At 39.1% G+C, this 19505-nt stretch overlaps 1 protein-coding gene across 6 annotated transcripts in view; it reads right to left on the bottom strand.

Annotated features, from left to right (window-relative positions):
* Positions 1 to 4302: 4302 nt before the first annotated feature.
* LOC100770072 (zinc finger protein 345) overlaps positions 4303 to 19505 on the bottom strand; it is a 21834-nt gene continuing 6631 nt past the window's right edge. Inside the window, exons 3-7 of one of the 6 annotated variants that reach the window (XM_035445973.1) lie at positions 16824 to 17035; positions 15708 to 15857; positions 7102 to 7228; positions 6844 to 6901; positions 4303 to 4459 (exon numbers count right to left, since the gene is read on the bottom strand). In XM_035445973.1, the coding sequence (XP_035301864.1) occupies position 4459; positions 6844 to 6901; positions 7102 to 7228; positions 15708 to 15857; positions 16824 to 16826 (339 nt within the window). In that variant the 5' untranslated portion in view covers positions 16827 to 17035 and the 3' untranslated portion in view covers positions 4303 to 4458. Of the gene's footprint in view, positions 4460 to 6843; positions 6902 to 7101; positions 7229 to 15706; positions 15858 to 16823; positions 17036 to 19505 lie in introns of those variants that run through there. The other 5 variants (XM_035445974.1, XR_004770392.1, XR_004770393.1 and 2 more) reach the window with 5 other exon arrangements.

Genomic DNA, 19505 nt, shown 5'->3' with positions numbered 1-19505 from the left:
GAATTATGCTGGCCTGGTAAGGTGGGAGTAGCAAGTTCTCTAAAATCAATGATCTGACAAAGCTAATTATTGGTTAGGGTTTTAGTTCCAGGCATGTCATCCCTCCTGTTGGGTAGGTCTTATATCCAATTATACACTCGCTGGCTACCAAGAGACTTGGATGACATTACTGAACCTATACTAGTATCTTGCCAGGTTGATCATTATTTATGTTTATACTTTCCAATGGGTGTAATGAGACTTCCTAAACAACTCAACTCTTGAAAGATACATTTCTAGACACCCATGGCTCCAGAAGTTAGAACCCATGATAATCATTACATTTAATATGGCCACAGATAGGAAAGAAAGCACAGTAATGGGAAAGAGGAAAGAGCTTACACAAGTATCTAAAATTTGGAGATGGGAGAAAGAACTGGTAACACTGTCAACAATGAAACATCAAAGCAATCCCAGTAACTACCCCTCTCCAACTAGGCCACATCTAATCCTCCACAACTTTTCCACCAACTGGTAACCAAGCATTCAGATATAAAAGCAAATGGGGCCGCGTTCATTCAAACAACTACAGAAGTCACAGTTTGGGAAGTCTATGGACTGATTCTTTCACTTGGCAACTTGCACTGAATCTATTATTAGGGCAGTTAGACTAAATGAAGGTGGTTTCCATGTTACATCCAGCTCATCTTGTCCAAGTATGCATCCAAATTGTGCAATGGTTCCAGCAACTATGACTTACCTTCAACCTCTCAGAGATGACAAAAGATAGAAGAGGACCCTAAATTATTTGGGGAATTACATAGAGAATCACAACTCAAATGAATACTTTTCATGCTTTATAATGGTATTAATGTACAGTATTGGGGAAAGAGGCTGCCCAGCTAACTGATATAGCTTCATTTAATATAGATATACAAATACACACTCATATATACATATATATATGTATATATATACATATAGTACATATATCTCTAAGTACATAATCCTGCATTCATAGTACATTAGATATTATGTATTATACATATTATTAAAATGAATTATATATTATAATTAGTATTATATAATACACTTTGCATGATTTTAAATTGTTTTTCCCCTCTCAAAGGACTTACAGCTAGTCCCCTCTCTATCCTATAACACAATTAACAATGGAACACTATTCAGGAACACAGGAATCTCAAATTGGAAATGGTAGATGGATTAACCAGAAAACAAGTACAATAACCCAGACCCAGAAAGACAAATCTTTCCTCTCTCATTTGCAGTTCTGTACTCCAAAAATTCAGATGTGAGAAGATAACCTGAAGTAGCCGCAGAAACCACATCTTGTCATCCTGGCAAATATGTAAGGCAGAGCAAATCTCCTGTATAGGAATGAATATATAATGCTCAAAGTTTGAATGTACTTCTTTCAAACTGTTTCTAAAATTTTTGGAATACATTCCAGAAAATATTAATTTATTGCTGACATAAGATCCAAGTAAACAGAAAAAGTTTTACAAATTTTACCTCATTAAAAATGACAACCAGCAGGCTGGAGAGATGGGTCAGAGGTTAAGAACACTGGCTGCTTCTACCAGAGATCCTGAGTTCAATTCCCAGCAATCAATCACATGGTGGCTCGCAACCACCTATAATGAGATCTGGCATCAGGCATACATGCAGGTAGACATGTATACATAAGTATATAATACTTTAAAGAAAATAAAAACCAGCCTTCTCATCATTTGGCAATTAATATTTCTTTGGACTGGATTTGGTTCCTCTAAAAGCCCCCAGGTGTTCATGACTTTCTTTATATAGCAACAAAACACAATGTGCAATGCAATTATTAAATGGAAGTGTTATATTGGTCTTGTAGTTACAAAGGGTTGGAGCCTGTGATGGTAGAGCAAAGGCAGGTTGCTTGAAACAAATAGAAACTCGTGTGATAATATACAATCAGGAAGCAGGGAGAATATACTATGAATATTAGTGTTTTTCCAAATCTCAAACTTTCGTAAAGGGACCTATATTCACCAGAAGGCCATAGATCTATTTAATCCTCAACCTGTTCACCAATGGAACCAAGTTTCAAAAAGCCTACTGGACCATTCTCAAGTGGAACATTGCTAACATTGTTTTCAAAGCCACTCCCCTAGACAAAGTCAAGACCAAACAATAAACAAAGCCAGCCAAACAAACAAAAAAAGCAAATCAGGCACTACTGCACATATTGTAATGATTCCATATTTCATATAGTAAAATAATGGGGCTAACAATGCTTTTTCCACATGAAAATATTGTATTTATTAGTTAAGTTTCTATTCCCACAACATATTATTATTATTTACTCATTTTTATTTCTGTGTGTATTCATTTGGAAGTGTGTATGTGACTGTCAGAAGACCTCTTTCAGGAATTGTTTCTCTACTGCCACCATGTAAGATCCAGGAAGGTAACTGAGAGAATCATGTTTTCAGGCAATAAATCATTGCTAGCTGATGCATCTCACAGGCCACTCACATTCATCTTTCACACCTCACAATACCAGCAATTTGACCAATGCAGTGTCACACAGTTAATGGTGGTGCAAGTTCTACACACTACACTTTTCACTGTGAGATCATTATCCAGGGATGTGGGACACACAAAATCAGGAAGACTACTGAAAATGACAATCAATTTAAATTCCATTTATTATAAACACTTGGAAGATTTTCCCACATTTATTCCAAACATAAAGGCTTTCATCGGTGAAATAAATTGTTCAGAATAACAGGAACTATTGCTGCTAAAGAATTTTCCAAATGGATACCCAAGTCTTATAGGATTCTTGAGAACATACCGGCAACAGGAACTGGTGAAGCCTTTGACACAATAATTATATGCATACTTTCACTAAACTTCTTTGCAGTGTCAATTCCTGCATGAGGGTTATAGAAACTTGAAATGGCCAAGGCTTTTACACAATGTTGACATTGAAAAGGTTCCTCACGAGTGTGAGGTTTTTATCCTTGATAAAATCTCAAGAACAAAGAGTTTCCCAAACTGGTACAAAGAAAAGCTTTCTCTCAAGTTTGAGTGTTTTTACTGCCCTTGTGCCAATTGGAACTATGGAAGGCTCCAAATGCTACCAAACACTAGACTACTGACTAGAGTAACACATGTCATCTCTGCTATTACCACCAGAGTGAGTGAAAGGTTTTTTACAATGCTTAAAAGCATAAGACTTCTCTCCAGTGTGAAATCTTCCATGTCTGTGGGGACTACTGGAGTAGTGAAAGCTTTTGCAAATGAATTCCTGTCTTTGGAATGAACTTTTTCACAGTTGGAAAGATCACTAGATGAAATGAACAGTTTCCTATGTTTTATACAAAAATGATTCTCTCCAGTGATGTTTTTCATTCAATATGTGAAAGGGGTAAATGTTTTTATGTAATTTTTACATACATATTACTTCTATATAGTGTGCTTCCTTTCATGAGTGTTAAGACTACTGAAGTCACTGAAGGCTTTTCCACAATGTGGACATGAATATGGCTTCTCTTCAGTGTGAGTCCTTTTATGATATGACCATTGTACTGGCGGAAGGCTTTCCTACAATGCCTGCATACATAAGGCTTCTCTCCACTGTGAATCCTTTCATGTCTGTTCAGATGACTGGAGCGGTTAAAAGCTTTTCCAGAATGCCTACAAACATAAGGCTTCTCTCCATTGTGAATCCTTTGATGTGTATTCAGATAACTGGAAATGGTAAATGATTTTCCACAATGCCTACAAGCATAAGGCTTCTCTCCAGTGTGAACCCTTTCATGTTTCTTCAGATGACTGGAGCATGTAAAGGTTTCTTGACAAATCTTATAAACATAAGGATTCTCTTTTGTATGAGTTACTTTATGCTTTTCAAAACATTTTGCATTTTTAAAAGTTTTGCCACATTGCCTACAATTGTATCTTTTCTGTCCAATATAACTTTTTTCATGGTTGTTAAGGTCATTGGGAGCAATGAAGGATTCTTCACCAAACTTACATACCAACTTTTTAACTTGTTTATGGACTCCTTCGTCGTTCTGAACAAATGTGTATCCCGTCAAGTCATTTTCATGGAGTGTAACTCCAGGGTGAGCTCTCTCCTGAGGCTGATCCAAACTGAGACTCCTACAGCCTTCATTATATTGTTGACTTTCACAGGGTTTCTCTGTGGGAGAAGTTTCAAGTACCTGAAGTGATTCAGAATGATGGGTATCTTCCCAATGTTCCTTTCTTCCATACAGATGGTATCCCTGTAGTTTGCTCTCTGAGATACCCATGTGGGGATGAATGACCAAGGATGTTTCTTACATGCAATGGGCTTTGACATAATCTTTCTCCAGGAGGCATGTCTTTATTGATGACATTATCTGTAATATGTTCCTGGGTCTTATCACACTTATGATCACATCCATATCCATAGTCTTCCTTGATCACTTGAGTTCTGAAAAAAATGAGAAGAAAATTATTGTAGCCAAAAGAAATGCTGTGGTTTGGCTTGTGTGGACCCCTGAAATTATACTATACCAGAGACAACAGAAAAACAGTCACTGTGAGGGACAATGTGGACTACGTGTAAAGACCCTGTCACGACCTTGGAAATCTATGGGGCCTCTTGCAGTGGATCAGCACTTATTGATACCATAGGTGATGGGGAATGTACTGTGTATGTTTATCTTATTGTTAAATAAAATTCTGTTTGGCCAACGAGACAGCAAGTAGACGGGACTAGGAGTCAAAGAGGATTCTGGGAAATGTAGTAGAGAAGTGCTGATCCAGGCAGGAAGTGACATAGCAAGGAGACTCATATTTAAGTGAAGGAGAAACAGGAAGGGTCTCTTTTTCCCCTCCGCTCCTGCTCCAGCGGCAAGATGTGATCCCAGCAAGGAGGGACACCAATAAGGTGTCCGATAAGATAAGTCTTATAAAATATACAGGTTTATGATAGTTAAGACTGAGTTAGCAGATGAGAAGTCCTAGTCATTGGCCAAGAAGCTTTGAACCTAATACAAGTTTCTGTGTATTCATTTGGGCCTAACTTGGGCAGGGGGCTGGCATAAAGCTCACACGTGGCGGTGGGGCTCAGGCAGCATTTGGCAGAAATATTTATCGTAGCACATAAGAATGGACTTCAGGAGCCCATCCCTCACAGAGGGATACTCCCTGAGCCTAGACACAAGGGGTTGGCCTAGGCCCTATCCCAAAGAATATGACAGATTTTGAAGACAACCTATGGAAGGCCTCACCCTCCCTGGGGAGCAGCAGAAAAGGAATGAGATAGGTAGGGCATTAGTTGGGGTTGGGGGGGGAGGAGGGGAAGGAGAGGGATCTGGGATTGGCATGTGAAATAATTTTCTTTCTAATAAAAAAAAGGAGCCGAGTGTGGGTGGTGCACGCCTTTAATCCCAGCACTCGGGAGGCAGAGGCAGGCAGATCTCTGTGAGTTTGAGGCCAGCCTGGTCTCCAGAGCAAGTGCCAGGACAGCCTCCAAAGCTACACAGAGAAACCCTGTCTTGAAAAACCAAAAAAAATAAAAGGAGAAAAAAAAAACCTTTCACATGTAAAGAAGTACAGTGTTGACTTCACTTCTATTAGAATTATGAAGCAGTTGTATCAGATTTGGAGGTTAAAAAAATTTTAGGTCTTCGATGGTCCAGATATTCATGACCAGCACTCATGTTGAGGGCACACCAGTTCCTGTTACTCATGGTCTGAAGGATCTTTTGCCTTCTTCCACTGTTTAGAAAAGATTTTGGCACAAGGGTTGTATACAAACATAGATACACATATACAAGTACAAAACAGTTAATATGCTTCAAAGGATCAAAAGTGAAGGCAAAAGTTCTGCTGTTAGCATAAAATAATTATAATCAAAGTGGTGAAACACTGTGCTATTTTGACATTCAGAATTCTAAGTTAGTGTTGGTTCCTTAGTTATCAACTACACACATCTAGGGCCATCAGAAATGGGTTTCCTCAAATGGAGAAAATGACTCAGATTGGCTTGTAAATGAGTCTGAGGGAGCATTTTACATTCCTGATTGATGAAGGATGCTCACACTATGATGTGCATTGTGGCCATGGGGAAGAGGTCATGAGCTGTGTAGGAAAGGCACCTGCTGGTTACTTTGGTCAAGGTGACACAAACGGGAACACACATCTGAGAGAGGGAACCAGAAAGGAGTCAATGGCTTTTCAGGTGACATTAGGCTTGTCTGTGAGGGCATTTTCTTGATCAGTGATTGAGAAGGTATACCTCAGCCCTCTGTGCGTGGTATCCCCCTAGACAGGTGGGCAAGGGTTGTATAAGGCAGGTAGCTGAGTAAGAGAGGAGGAGCACACCGGTAAACAGCATTTCTCCATCTCCTTTGTTTCAGTTCCTGCCTACAGGTTCCTCACCAGCTGCTGCCCTGACTTCCCTTTATGATAGGACTGAGACAAGGATATGTAACTAAAAATGAGCTCCAGCCCAGAGGTTTTTGTTTTTTTTTTTTTAATAGCAAATGAAAGAAAAAACAAAACAAAACACAGGACTTATGGTAAAACCTCAAAATAATGCATAGAATGTAAATAAATTTGAAGTTGGTGTGTAAAAAACCACTGATACAGCTCATTCAGAGGCTAATGTTACATGACACATGTGTGATCTTAATATAATACAAAGACGAGACACTCAAATATTGAATGGCAAAATTCAATGTTCTATTACACAAATTTGTTTAAAGATTATTATTCAGTTAGTTTTCTTTAGACATTTTGATAGGCACTGAGTTGTCCTATGATTTGCAAATATGTGAAATCAATTCCTTTCTTTTAAATATCAATTACCACGTGCTTCTGCTGAGGTCTTTGCAGTCCTCTCCAATATTTTCTTCTACTGTTTCTTCTAGAAAAGAATCCAGAGAATACAGGATGACATATTCATAATCAACATAAATAGTATTATACCCTAGCTGGTTTGTCATGGGTTTTTACACTACATTTACCACATATTCACGTCAAGAATTCAAATACCAACAGTACACACGTACACAAGACATGGATGTTCTCTGACTAAATTAACAATGGAACATGTTGGGATTTTACCTATGGAGATCAGGTTCAAAAATGTCTCCTTCATCACATCTCTGTAGAGCTTCTTTTGAAATGAATCCAACAAAGCCCACTCTCCTGAGGTGAAGTTCACAGCCACATCCTCAAAGGCCACTTTTTCCTAAGGGTGCATAGATTAGGGTGGTTAGTTTTAACTGACAGACTGACAAATAGAGAATCATCTAGCATATAAATTCCTGAAAATATCTTAATTACCATGTGAATAGGAGTTACTGAAGAATATCTGTGGGATGCTATCTTGATTACTTGATGTAATAAAGGAGACACATTTTCTTAATTACTACTTAACTGCCCTTAGGAAACATCATAACCAAGCCACTATTATAAAAGAAAGCATTTGGAGGGACATTACTTAACACTTTTGGAGGGTTAGTCAATGATTTTCATGGTGAGAAGCAGACAGGCATAGAGCTGGAACATACTGAAAGCAATACACACTCCAACTTGAGAGGCAACATATTGTGAACTCTATAAGAGTTATGCTGGTAGAAAAGGCAACCTAAGACATACAACCTCACATTCCCTTTTCATGACTGTGTGCACTGTGACTAGCATCTTCACAGTTCTGCATTTTTGAACAGTACATACCCTTCAAGCATGATATGAAATAAACTCTTTCTGCCTACAGTCACTCTTCTGGCTTATTTATGACAGACAGATGAAAAGCCTAATAGAAACAATACATATAAAAGTTGAAAAGATGGCTCAGTGGATAAGAGCATTCACCCTTTGTGAAACTGATGTTAAACTCATGATCAACTTGTAATAGAATTATCCCCAGAGACTAGAGAGACCTAGTTAAAGTGGTCTGGGAGACTTATCTTCAATTATAATGGAAGACCTGGTGTAAAGATGGGGTTAAGACCATTGGACAACAAAGCAGGATGAGAGGGATGAAAATCTCCAAAGACCAACTTCTTGGAGAGAGAGATTGTGCTGATATACAAGGACAATCTCAATATGATGACCATATATGTCCTAGATTTATGCTACACAGCAGCTTTGAATATTTCGGATAGTATTTGAGGAGTAAGAAAGGAAAGTGAGCCATTAACTAAAGTAATATGGGGCCCAAAGGAAATTTTTACAGATTTCTTACAAAAACTGACTTCAGGAGAAAACATAACGATACACGATTCTGAAGCTAAACAAATAATAATTGAATCTCTGGCTTTTGAAAATGCTAATTCACAAAACAAAATTGTAACTATGCCATTAAGGGCATGATTAGCACTCTTGGAGGAATGGATCTGAGATACAATCAGTATTCAGTCTCATGGCCATGATGATGCATGGGTAGGAGAGGTGATTTCCAGAGGTTTGAAAAAAAAAAAATCGGTATGTCAAGTGTTTCAATTGTGGCAATCAGGGTCATTTAAAAAGGGTTTGTAAGCAGGGCATTTCTAGAAACAATGCCTTTTCTAAGCATAATTCAAACAGAATGCATCTCCCTTCTGGATTATGCAGAAGATATAGTCAAGACAGTCATTCTATAAGTCAAAGTAGATCAATAAGTGACAGTCAAGGTAACTGTATGCCACTGGCAAATGCCTTGAGGAGCCTCTTGCAGGCCATCATGCAAATTCTGTTCAGTAATTTCTTGTAACAGTGGATGAAACTCCTTCACAATGCAATTAAAGAACCTAATAACTCTTGTAAAACAACACAGTGCTCTGAATGATAGAAAAGCTATAGGGGAGAGAGCAAAATACTCAAGAGAAACCATGAAGCAAATATTTTGGCAAACTTCTATAAATGAACAAAGACCAAATTTAAAAATACAAATAAATGACATTGCCATTGAAGGCCATATAAATGCAGATGTCACAATAATTTCACCAGTATCTTGGCCTCAAAATGTAACTTTTCAAGAGGTAAATGTTCAACTTTTAGGGATTGGAACTATATCTCAAGTAAAACAGAGTTCAAGACAGATTAAATGCATAGAGCCAGAAGGACAGTAAGAAAATTAAAGCCTTATGTCTATGTATAATGAACTTATGGGGACATGATTTGTGGAAGAGTACAGATCATATCCGGGCAGGAGGGGGAGTGGCCCAACCTGAGGACTGTCCCACCAAAAGAAGGAGTGGCCCCAGAAGGAAGCAACAGAGGTGAGGCTTCAAGTGTTTACTAAGAAAAACAATTGGATTCCCAAGCAAAGACCAGATGAGGTCATCACACTTGCAGACCACACCTAGGAGGGGATAGAACACTAGATAGACAATAGGAATACATTTAAAATTACTGGGTAATACTTTTCCCTCCTTGTGTTTTTTTACTTTGACAGGGCTTTGTTGTTAAACAATAAAAGAGATCTTGCTTGACTTGACTCCCTGTTGGGTCTGATTGTCTCCGGGTTTCAGGGAGGCTGCTATACTGGCAAAAAGCGCATTCTACACACTCTGACCTCTAACCAAGGGGCCCCCAGAGACTCCAACACATGATTTGTTACATCAATGGAATACTCAGATTAACATTCCTCCAATCTCAAAAAACAAACCATAATTTACTGTATGTTTCTGGGGAAAATATTAGGTTATATAGAAATATTAGAATATTATAAAGAACAGTCACTGACCATTCAGGTTCTACAAAAATAGGGCACAACAGCTGCTAATCCTTCAAAGGCACCTACAGCCCTATCATAGAATGGTTGATAGACAAGCAAGTATAGGTAACTGTATTAACAACAGAGAAACTGCAGGCCTTCGAACAGAGTCAGTTAAATGCTGAACATACTGAAGAATAAACTAGCCCTTGAAATTCTCCTATATTTGCTAATAAAAAGAAATCTGAAAAAATGGAGAATGGTAACAGGTCAAGAACTGTTAATTAGGTGACTCGGGATATGGGCTCACTACAGTCTGGAATTCTTTTGCCTTCTTTATTATCTAAAGGGTGGCCTCTCATAGTTATTGATTTAAAAGATTATTTCCTTGCTATACCATTACCAGAAACAGTGAAAAATTTGTCTTCATGGTGCCTACTGATAATAATTCTCAGACTGCTAAGAGATGTCAATGGATGATTTTCTCACAAGAAAGTTAAATATCCCCACCCTGTGACAATATTTTAAGTCACCCATTGGATATAACACAAGAACTTTCCTCAATCTATAGTTTGCCAATATATGGACAATATTTTACTAGCTGACTCAAGTGTAGATAATTTAGAAACAATGTTTGAAGAGGTAAAGAAAAATCTGCCTTGCTAGGGATTCCAAATTGCTCCTGGAGAAATACAAAGAGGCGATTCTATTATTTATTAAGGATATAAATTAGTTCTACAGAAAACTAGACCTCAAAAGGTACAAATTAGGAGAGATCAATTGTTGACTCTTAGTGACTTTCAAAGATTTCGGGGAAAAGTTTCCCATCTACAGCACATTATTGTACTGATCAGCTGATTAAACCAAACTGGAGAAGGTGACAAGGACTTTAATAGTCCAAGGGAATTACCACCTGAAGCTCAGCGAGAATTGCTTCTGATGGAAAAGAAATTACAATATGCACATTTGGATCCTTTGGATCCAAAACTTGATTACATATTGGTTATTTTACCATCTAAGCATTCTTCCACAGCAATATTAATGTATTATATTATTGGTCTTCTTACATGCAATTATTTTACCTTTCAGCTGGAATTATCTAGTATACTGCTACTATCTGAAGGATCAAAAATTAATAAAAATTACAAAAACTTGGGCTCTAAAAGGAAAAAAAAGGGGGGGAGGACTCCTAATGGCTGGGAATACCATGGCTGGCGCCTGAGCACTGCTCCCAGAGAATCCATCACTCCTGTTAGCATTCCTTTGCTAACTGCTAGTTGTAAAGGTGCCCTGCTGGTTGTAAAGATTCCCCAGCCCAGGGGATAATTGACAGACCCTGTAAACACCCCCCCCCCAAACCCCATGGCCTGTCTTAGCTCAGTCAAATGTATCTCCCTTAAAATGTATAGTTACTAACTGGTCCTGTACTTTGTATGACGTTAAATAACTATGGAAATTCTAAAATTTGTGACTTACATCCTTATGGTCTTTCCCTATAAAAACCCCTCTTAGTTATTGTTTGGGGCTTATCCCATTTACAACAGTAGAAGTCCAAGCTAGCCTGAAATAAAAGAAACCTTTTGCCTTGGCATCCCATGTGTTGTGTCCTTGGGGTGGCCTGTCTGGGTGCCGTGAATGTGGCATAACACTATCCCCTTCAAGTTCAGCAGGAATTTACAGTAAAATACAGAGAGAACTGTAAAACATTTATATTATTTTTATGCCACCTGAAAGTTTCAGTAACATAGCAGGATGAAATATGAACAATATTCAATAATTAATAACTCTGAACTATGAATAACATTGCCCTGTTCCAATAAAGATTAGGGTGAAACAGAAAAATCAGAGACAAAATGCCATCAGAGTAACATGAAAAGAATTACTTAGAAACAAGCCCAAGAAGTGGGTTAAAGACAGTGACAATGACAACCTAAATGGTAAAGAATTTGAATACTCATGTCCATGAATGGCCAGGAACAATATTGTACAAACATAATTGTATTTGGTAGAGTGCCTTCGTTGTAAACAGCATTCCTATGAGATTTCGGCCTGCATTGCTCAACCATTACGGCTCAGCCACAAGAGGGGTGTTTGCCAGGACAGCCTGTCTCCCTTGGACAATAACTTCAGGAAGAAGAGATGGCACACCAACACATAGCCCAGGAAGCTGCATCAACATACTCATTACCAAGCCCCTTCCAGAGCCCTACAAAGGGTCCTGGGCAGCTTGCTTGAATTGCACAGCAGGAAACTCGGTGTCATTTACTGTCTGTAGTAATCAGCAGTGTTGTCTGTTGAAATGAGACTCTGGTCTCTTTCTAGCCTTTTGTGTCTCCACTCTGCACCAGAAATTTAACACTACTGAAAATACTAATATACTTTTTCAACAAATAACTTCCTCCAGAAATAAAGAATTAAATAAAAATCAAGTAATACCTAATGCAATTTCTTAATATTAGAGGAACAGCCCAGTGTAAACCAAACAAACAAACAAACAATTCAATCCCAAACCCATGAGTCCCTTACAGGGATCACCAAGGACAAAGCAGACATAGCTTTGCAAAAGCCCAACTTTTACCTCAGAAATAGTCAGTGCAAAAGAACAACAAAAAAATAAAAGTATTCTCTTCCTCTGTGACTGTGAGTTTTGTTCCACTCTTACAGAGGGAACAACCCAGTCTTCTCCAATTATGATTTTTAAAAGGAAAACTATAGATAAAAAAACAGACACACATACACAAACACACACGTCCAACGATGAGGGGTTAGGAAGTCGAGGACTAAAGATAAAGCCGTGTTTAACTTATACCAGGTTTGGCTTTGGTGCCGTTCTAAGGAAAATATAAAATCACAGGGCAATGTCAGGAAAAATCTCCAGCAACACACATATACCTGAAGGGAAACCAGCAAGATGGGTCACCACCCAGGTCCCTTCACAGCACACACTGGGCTCAGTGTCACCAGTGTCACTGGGCTCAGTACTGCAACTTCTGCAGAGGCACAAGTTCCAGGTGCCTTTCACCCAAAGAAGAAAGTGGCCTGGGACAAACTGGTTTCCTGGGACATGGTCAATGGTCTAGTGAACAGCCTCCTGCTTTCAACACTTCCCAACACTTCCAGTGCTTGGGTAAGGACTGAGCCAGTGCAGGACACGAGGGCACACTAAGCGCCTCAGATGCAGAACATCAAGACTGCAACAGCATAGCCTCAGCAAAGTCACAAATACACAACACACAGTTCCAGGAGTCCAGGGCACACTCACCCTTTCCTGCTTCTGATGGGCGAAAGTGTCCTTCCTAAGAGCCTAAAATCAGCAGAAGGATATGTCTTACAGGACCAACACCACACACTTCAGTGTCTACACAGGATTCACACCCAATAGCAATGATGGGGCTTCCTGAATAGCTATGCACCTCAGTGGACATTTGATGAAGAGAAGGAACAGCATCCCTGACTCATGACAGAGATATAAGGCCTGGATATTCCTATTTCAAGATCCTTAAGCCAAAGCCAATATTGGGAGTAGAAGGAATCCCTAGTTCTGTCCAGAAACAGGACCAGAAGAAGGCCTGCTATGCAAACAAAAGAGTATGCGTGATGGAAAGTCATTACAGGCTTCAACCTAGCCATTTTCAAGACTCATTTATTAAAATATTATTTAGCAATTTCACGACACTTGGTAAAGCTTGACAGTAAAAGATTTTTAAATAAACTTAAGACTTTATTTCTTCATTAAAAATCATACATATCTAGTGGAAATTATGAATGTTAATATTTGGGGAATTTATAAGATTATTAACTACTAAGAGAACTCTGAAATCACAGGGCTAAGTTATTTTCTCAATCTTTACATTTTAGGAATCACAGGGACTAGAGGATGATCTCTGAGATAAGGACCTTGTTCATGATAATGAAATTGTACCATTGTATAGAAGCTATTATGTCCTGAAAACAAGGACATTTTAGATTTCTTGTAGACTCAGAGCTGAGATGATGATTAACCAGATAAGATATTGACTAATACTTTATCTAACTTCTATAAAGGGAACCTTTAATGACATACACAAGGAATTAAATGGCATTTAGGCCAACCTGGAAGTTTTAATTATAGGCTAATTGTACAATGAGAACAATATAAAAACAGAAGCACATGGAAACAATACATATTAGCATAGGTAAAATGAAGATCATTTTAAAGACACCGATACTTTATCAGTTTTCCATTTTAAACTAGGCTGTTGATTAGCTCTTAGACCATATTTTACTAGCATTACCAATCTAAAGTAGAAAACCATGGAGGGAAAAGACACAGAGCCTAAGCTGATTACTGGCAAGACTTTGTACAGGCTAAAGAGACTCTAAAAGCCTCGTATTTAAGTTCCTATTTTTCTTTAGTTTATACTGGACAATATCAGAACTTGGAAAACATGTCATTAAAGAGGAAGGCACAAATAGACAGGTCATCGAGTTTATCTTTTAATGTTATAAGTTAACATTCATCTTTGAAATACAAGATTTTAATACTTTAACAGGATAGTCAATTTATTAAGTTAGAATCTAATTTTTTATTAACTAAACACATCAGTTACAGAAGCAATAATTGCCAATGTTAAATGTTACCATGGTAGTTTTATAGAAGGTGAACGGATAAAGGCAAAAGAGAAAGGACAGTACTCTTATTGAGTAAGAGCTCACCTACACAAAAATATCCTACAGTAGTTGTATCAGAGTCTAAAGTCCCCAAAACAGTTACGAATGTGTGGGTCAAGACTCTAGGGAGAATGTAATAGCTCCTTGTAAAGACAAGTGATTTTAGCTGCTTTACTGTGCACAGACTTCTACTCTTGATTAGATCCAGGAGAAAAAATTTCATGAACCACAAAATTCATTGATAAAGAGAAATTTATACTAAAAGAAAGCTTAATTAAGATAAAGAAATAGAGTGGGAAGCCCCAAATGGAGGGGACTTCACTTGGGAAATTACAACTAAGCATTCTTCATACAGCACCACCATACTACATGGAATACTTATGCATTATCAATAATCATGTATGCACAAGCTTCATACAGCACCAGAATACTACACGGGAATACACATCATCACCAGTAAGCATGTATGCACAAGCTTACAATCCTCTGACTACATGTTTCTCCAGGGTTGAAGCAGCAGCAGCTGGAGGCATTCTCAGGCATAAACTTTTAAGCCTCAGGAACAATAGCAGCTAGCTCATTGCTAAGTGATGGGAAATAATGTTCCTGTCCCAGCAGGGAAAAACACTCCCAGACATTGCCAGATGTCAGGGTTGTGAAGTGCATTAACATGTCTCTATCTCAGTTAAAGCAAAAAACACGCCCGGTTCTCCATCCTGAGAACTGGCCAGGTTCTCAAAACAGAAAATAGGGGTCATCTACAATTCATGCCTTAGACTGCACAGGCTTAACACAAGCCTCTCCATTTTAAAATTACTTTCCTAGCAATCCTCCAGAAAGCCACACCTAGCTATAAAGTTATGAACAACTGATGGTGGCGGGGGTCTTTCCCTCTAGAATACGGCCACTAGTATGTTATTTCGGCGCAAGTCCGTGACCACACACACTGGACAGAACCATCAGAACTCAGAGGGTTATAAACAACCAAAACAAAAGACACATATAATTAAAAGACAGGTGTGCTGGGGGTGTAAGGGCTAGATTCAATTAAAACACATCACTTATGTTTAGGAAAGAGCCAATAATAAAATTACATTTTCAAGGGTTTGATTGGCTTTTTAGAAAGAAACAATACAATGATTGTCCAAGAGGCTAGGATATGGATGAGCAGGTAAAAAACTCGCCATGAAAGCCTGAAGACCTCACACCTTATGGAGTATGTGTGGAAAAGTGAATACTTCCCTTTAGAGGAGGTTTAAACTGCTGCAGCTCACAAGAAAACTAGTGTGAGCTTGCGTCACAAAGAGAAAAATAGAAATACTGCTTCCTCCAGCTATTCATTCTCTGAACTAATAGCCATAATGAAAAGAGCTCATACACTGCAAGAGACAGATGCACAGTCGGGATCTTTGCTTCTCTGGTCCCGCCAGCTATCAAGAGAATCAGCATGGATAGCCCTCAACCGGTTTTCAGAAAATGGAGATTCGGCACATGGGCACATTGGAATTCGACTCTGCAATGCAGAAACCTGAAATGAAATTTTCAAGCAAATGGATATAACTCAAGCCCACAAGGTCAAACTCTGTTTCTCGTTTGTGAGGATACTCTCATTGAACTCGTACCCATCTGTTCCAAAACTCAACTGAATGTTCGTAGAGACCATGGAGAAGAGAGGGTCCATGAGATTTGTGGGAAGGTGGAGTGTTTCCAGGATAGCAGAATGCATGTTGCAAGTAAGCAAAGTGGTAAATACACTAGGACATGAGAGGAAGAAAAAAAAAATACGAGCTCGGGAAAGAGAAAAGAAGTCAGAATATGATTTTTTTTTTTTTTTAAATACTGGAATGGCCTCAGTTACACAGTGTTTGCTGGGTCAGCCTACTGATAAGCAGTGCCCAAGTCTCTTTTAAAAAACAACAACAGCCGGTGGTTGGTGGTCCACACCTTTAATCCCAGCACTTGGGAGGCAGAGGCAAGTGGATCTCTGTGAGTTCGTAACCAGCCTGGTCTACAAGAGCTAGTTTCAGGACAGCCTCCAAAACCACAGAGAAACCTTGTCTCGGAAAACAAAACAAAACAAAACAAAAAAAACAGCAACAAAAAAGCAGGCATGGTGGTAGAAGCCTTTAATCCCAGAGGCCCAGAGGAAGGTGATCTTTGTGTCCACAGCTAGCCTGGTCAACAAAGCGAGTTCCGGGGCTACACATTGAAAACGGGTTGCCAAAACCAAAGAGGGAAATGACAATATGTTAAATAGTAAATATGAATTAAAAATAAATTAAAAATCAAAGAGAGAACTTCACCAGGATACAAGTTTAAGGGACAAGGGACTCAAGGCTGCCTGCCAGTGGCAAACTTCAAGACCACGTGGGCATTGGTACTGCTGGGCCAGACTGCACCAGGGAAAACTTCAGGTGATGGTCTCACTGCCACCGCCACCGCCACCGCCACCGCCACCGCCACCCGGTGTTCCAGGAGCCCAAGGCGCACTCACCATTTCTGCTTCTCCTGCGTCTAGCTGTCCTCCCAAGGATGCCTGCAGTCAGGAGAACACACAGCCGCCCAAAACAACTCCTCCTTATCCTAACACAGCAGGGAAGGAGGAGGATACAGTTTCCAGGAAGCGCACTATGAATATCCGTGCTCCTCATTGGACAGTTCATTCCTTTCAGTATTGCTGTTCCTGATTGACTCCGCCCTATCAGCCTACAGGATCAAAACATTTGGGGAAAGTTCAAAAAAGTCGCAGCGTAGTGACTGCACACTTGAGAAAGGCAAACGTCTATGAATTCAAAGCCATTCAGGGCTACACCATGAAACACAGAACCGGGCAGTGTGGCGGGCATTTTAATCACTCCAGTCCCGAGACCAAGGAGGAAGATCGCTAAACTGAGGCTCGCCTAGTTCAGAGAACTATTTCCAGGGCAGCCAATACTACACACAGAAAGCCTGTCTCGAAAACATCAAAACAAACAAACAAAATAAAAAACAACAGCAACAAAAAACAAATTTTGAAAAACAACATATTATCCTAGCACACTGGAATAAACATATTCTGTTTTGGGATTTCACTACATTGTAAAACAATCTCTTCTGAGATTCTGAGTGCATTTGGCCCCTCCCTGGCATATTCACTGTTCCACATCTGCCTTTTCCACAACAATAGCGCTTTAAGTTTGCTTAAAGGGCTGTGGCACCTGGTGGACAAGTAACTGTCTACATACACACTTGAATGCCAGCTCTTGGAGCCATGAGCTGCCAGATCCCTGATTTCAAAACCACCTTGGAGTACAGAGCTGATTATGGCACAGCCATGACCACACAGAGAAACACGGTTTCAAAATCCAAAACAGTTCAGCCTAGCTAAATAGGTAATGGCACCTAATGGCTAAGGGGGCATGGAGAGGTATTTTTCTTCAGCAGTGTAGTCACTAGTAGGTTGCAAATGATTGAGAAGATGGCCATACGCATCTGAAAATCACTGAGTACAGTGAGTCATTAGAAAAAAGAGAGAAAGAAATAGAAATAGGCCCATGAAAAGAAGAGTCAGGTGTTGGGATCTAAGGCACAGATATGATTAACAAAAATCATTTAAGTGAAGGAAATCCCCAAAAATAAACATATATTTACAGTTTTCTTGGTCTTTAAATAAGAAAACAACAAAAATGTATATTAGCATGTCTAAGACAATGGAAAGCAGATCAAACACTTGCCATGTAAATTGCTGGGAACATGAAAGACTAAGCTTAGCAAGCTAATCAATGTGAGTTTGCCTCAGAGAGAGAAAATTGGAAATACCATCTCACCAAGATACAGCTCTCTGGACTTATACTGAAAACACTCCAAACACTACAACAAATATATGCATTCGTGGTCATTGCTGCTGTAGTCCCAATAGCTAGAAAAAGATTCAGCCTGGATCTCCATCAGTTGATGTCCATACAATGGAGATACAGCACATAAACTCAGTGAATTCCACTCAGCAAAGAAAAGTGGAATGAAATTTGAAGCAATGGAAATAACTGGAAATGTAAATATATTGAGTGGGGTAACCTAAGTCCACAAAGTCAAACACTGTCAGTTTCTCTTATACCTGATTCCATCTTTCTCCTCTTACCCAATTGTTTCAAAACCAGAGTGAGCAGGAGAACAGACGGAGGAGAAGAAAGGACCTATGAGACCTGTGGGTGCTGAGGATGGACACACAGGGACAGTGGGATGCAGGTGGAATGAGTAGAGAGGTGGATGTACTTAGGGATGGGATGCAGAGAATAGGAACGGGAAGAGAAGACGGGGGGGGGGGGGGGGGGATTCAAGGTTCAAGGGTTCATCAACTCTACTTCAATTTCCAGGACACCCTAAACACATTCTTCCTTATACATAAAAAAAAAAAAAATCCGGGTTTGGTCATGGGAGCCTCGAATCCTAGAATTCAAGAGGCAAAGGACAGTGATATCTGAGTCCAAGGCTAGCATACTAAATACATCAAAACACAAGGCTACATGAGAAAAAATGTCTCCAAAACAATAAAAATGTAACAATTTAAAATTACATGCGCATTATTATAAAATAACTACACATAGGAGCAATAAATTCAGTAAGAACGTATTGTATACTCATATCCATTTCAAATCAAAAATGTAGAAGGTACACTTAATTTTCCCAAGTTTTCAAAATGATTAGAAATTACAAACCAGCTATCAAACATTAGGGTAAGACAGGTAATGTTAGCATTTTTCCAAAAAATTAGAGTTTATCCAACTGACAATCCCAATCCCTTCTGCTTAAAGCAGCCTACAACCTGCCAAACCGCAGAAAGAAGTATATTACCATTCCATGAATCCATTTAACACTCTCTAGGCCTTTTCACATTCAGCAAAGTTACAAATGGTCACCAAATTTTCAAATTCTCATCACTCCTACCCACACTTACACAAAATCACTGCAAATAAATAAAATGTGAAGCAAATTAAATATGTCTTCCTTCAGACTGGTTATTTTGAGGAATTGCAGAATAATCATTAGAAAAATCAATTGTACATATCCCTTGACCATAAGGAAAAGATAGGGAGGAAGGAAGGGGGGAGAAAGGGAGGGAGAGATAGAGGGAAGAAGGGAGGGAGGAGATACTACATCCTTATGTTCTTGATGCTATCATAGTGATATACAGTGGCCT

This window comes from Cricetulus griseus, chromosome 5 (genome assembly GCF_003668045.3).
Source record: "Cricetulus griseus strain 17A/GY chromosome 5, alternate assembly CriGri-PICRH-1.0, whole genome shotgun sequence".
NCBI classification, from domain to species: Eukaryota; Metazoa; Chordata; class Mammalia; order Rodentia; family Cricetidae; genus Cricetulus; species Cricetulus griseus.
Note: the sequence above shows the minus strand (reverse complement) of the source record. Positions and strands in the feature narration are given on the sequence as shown.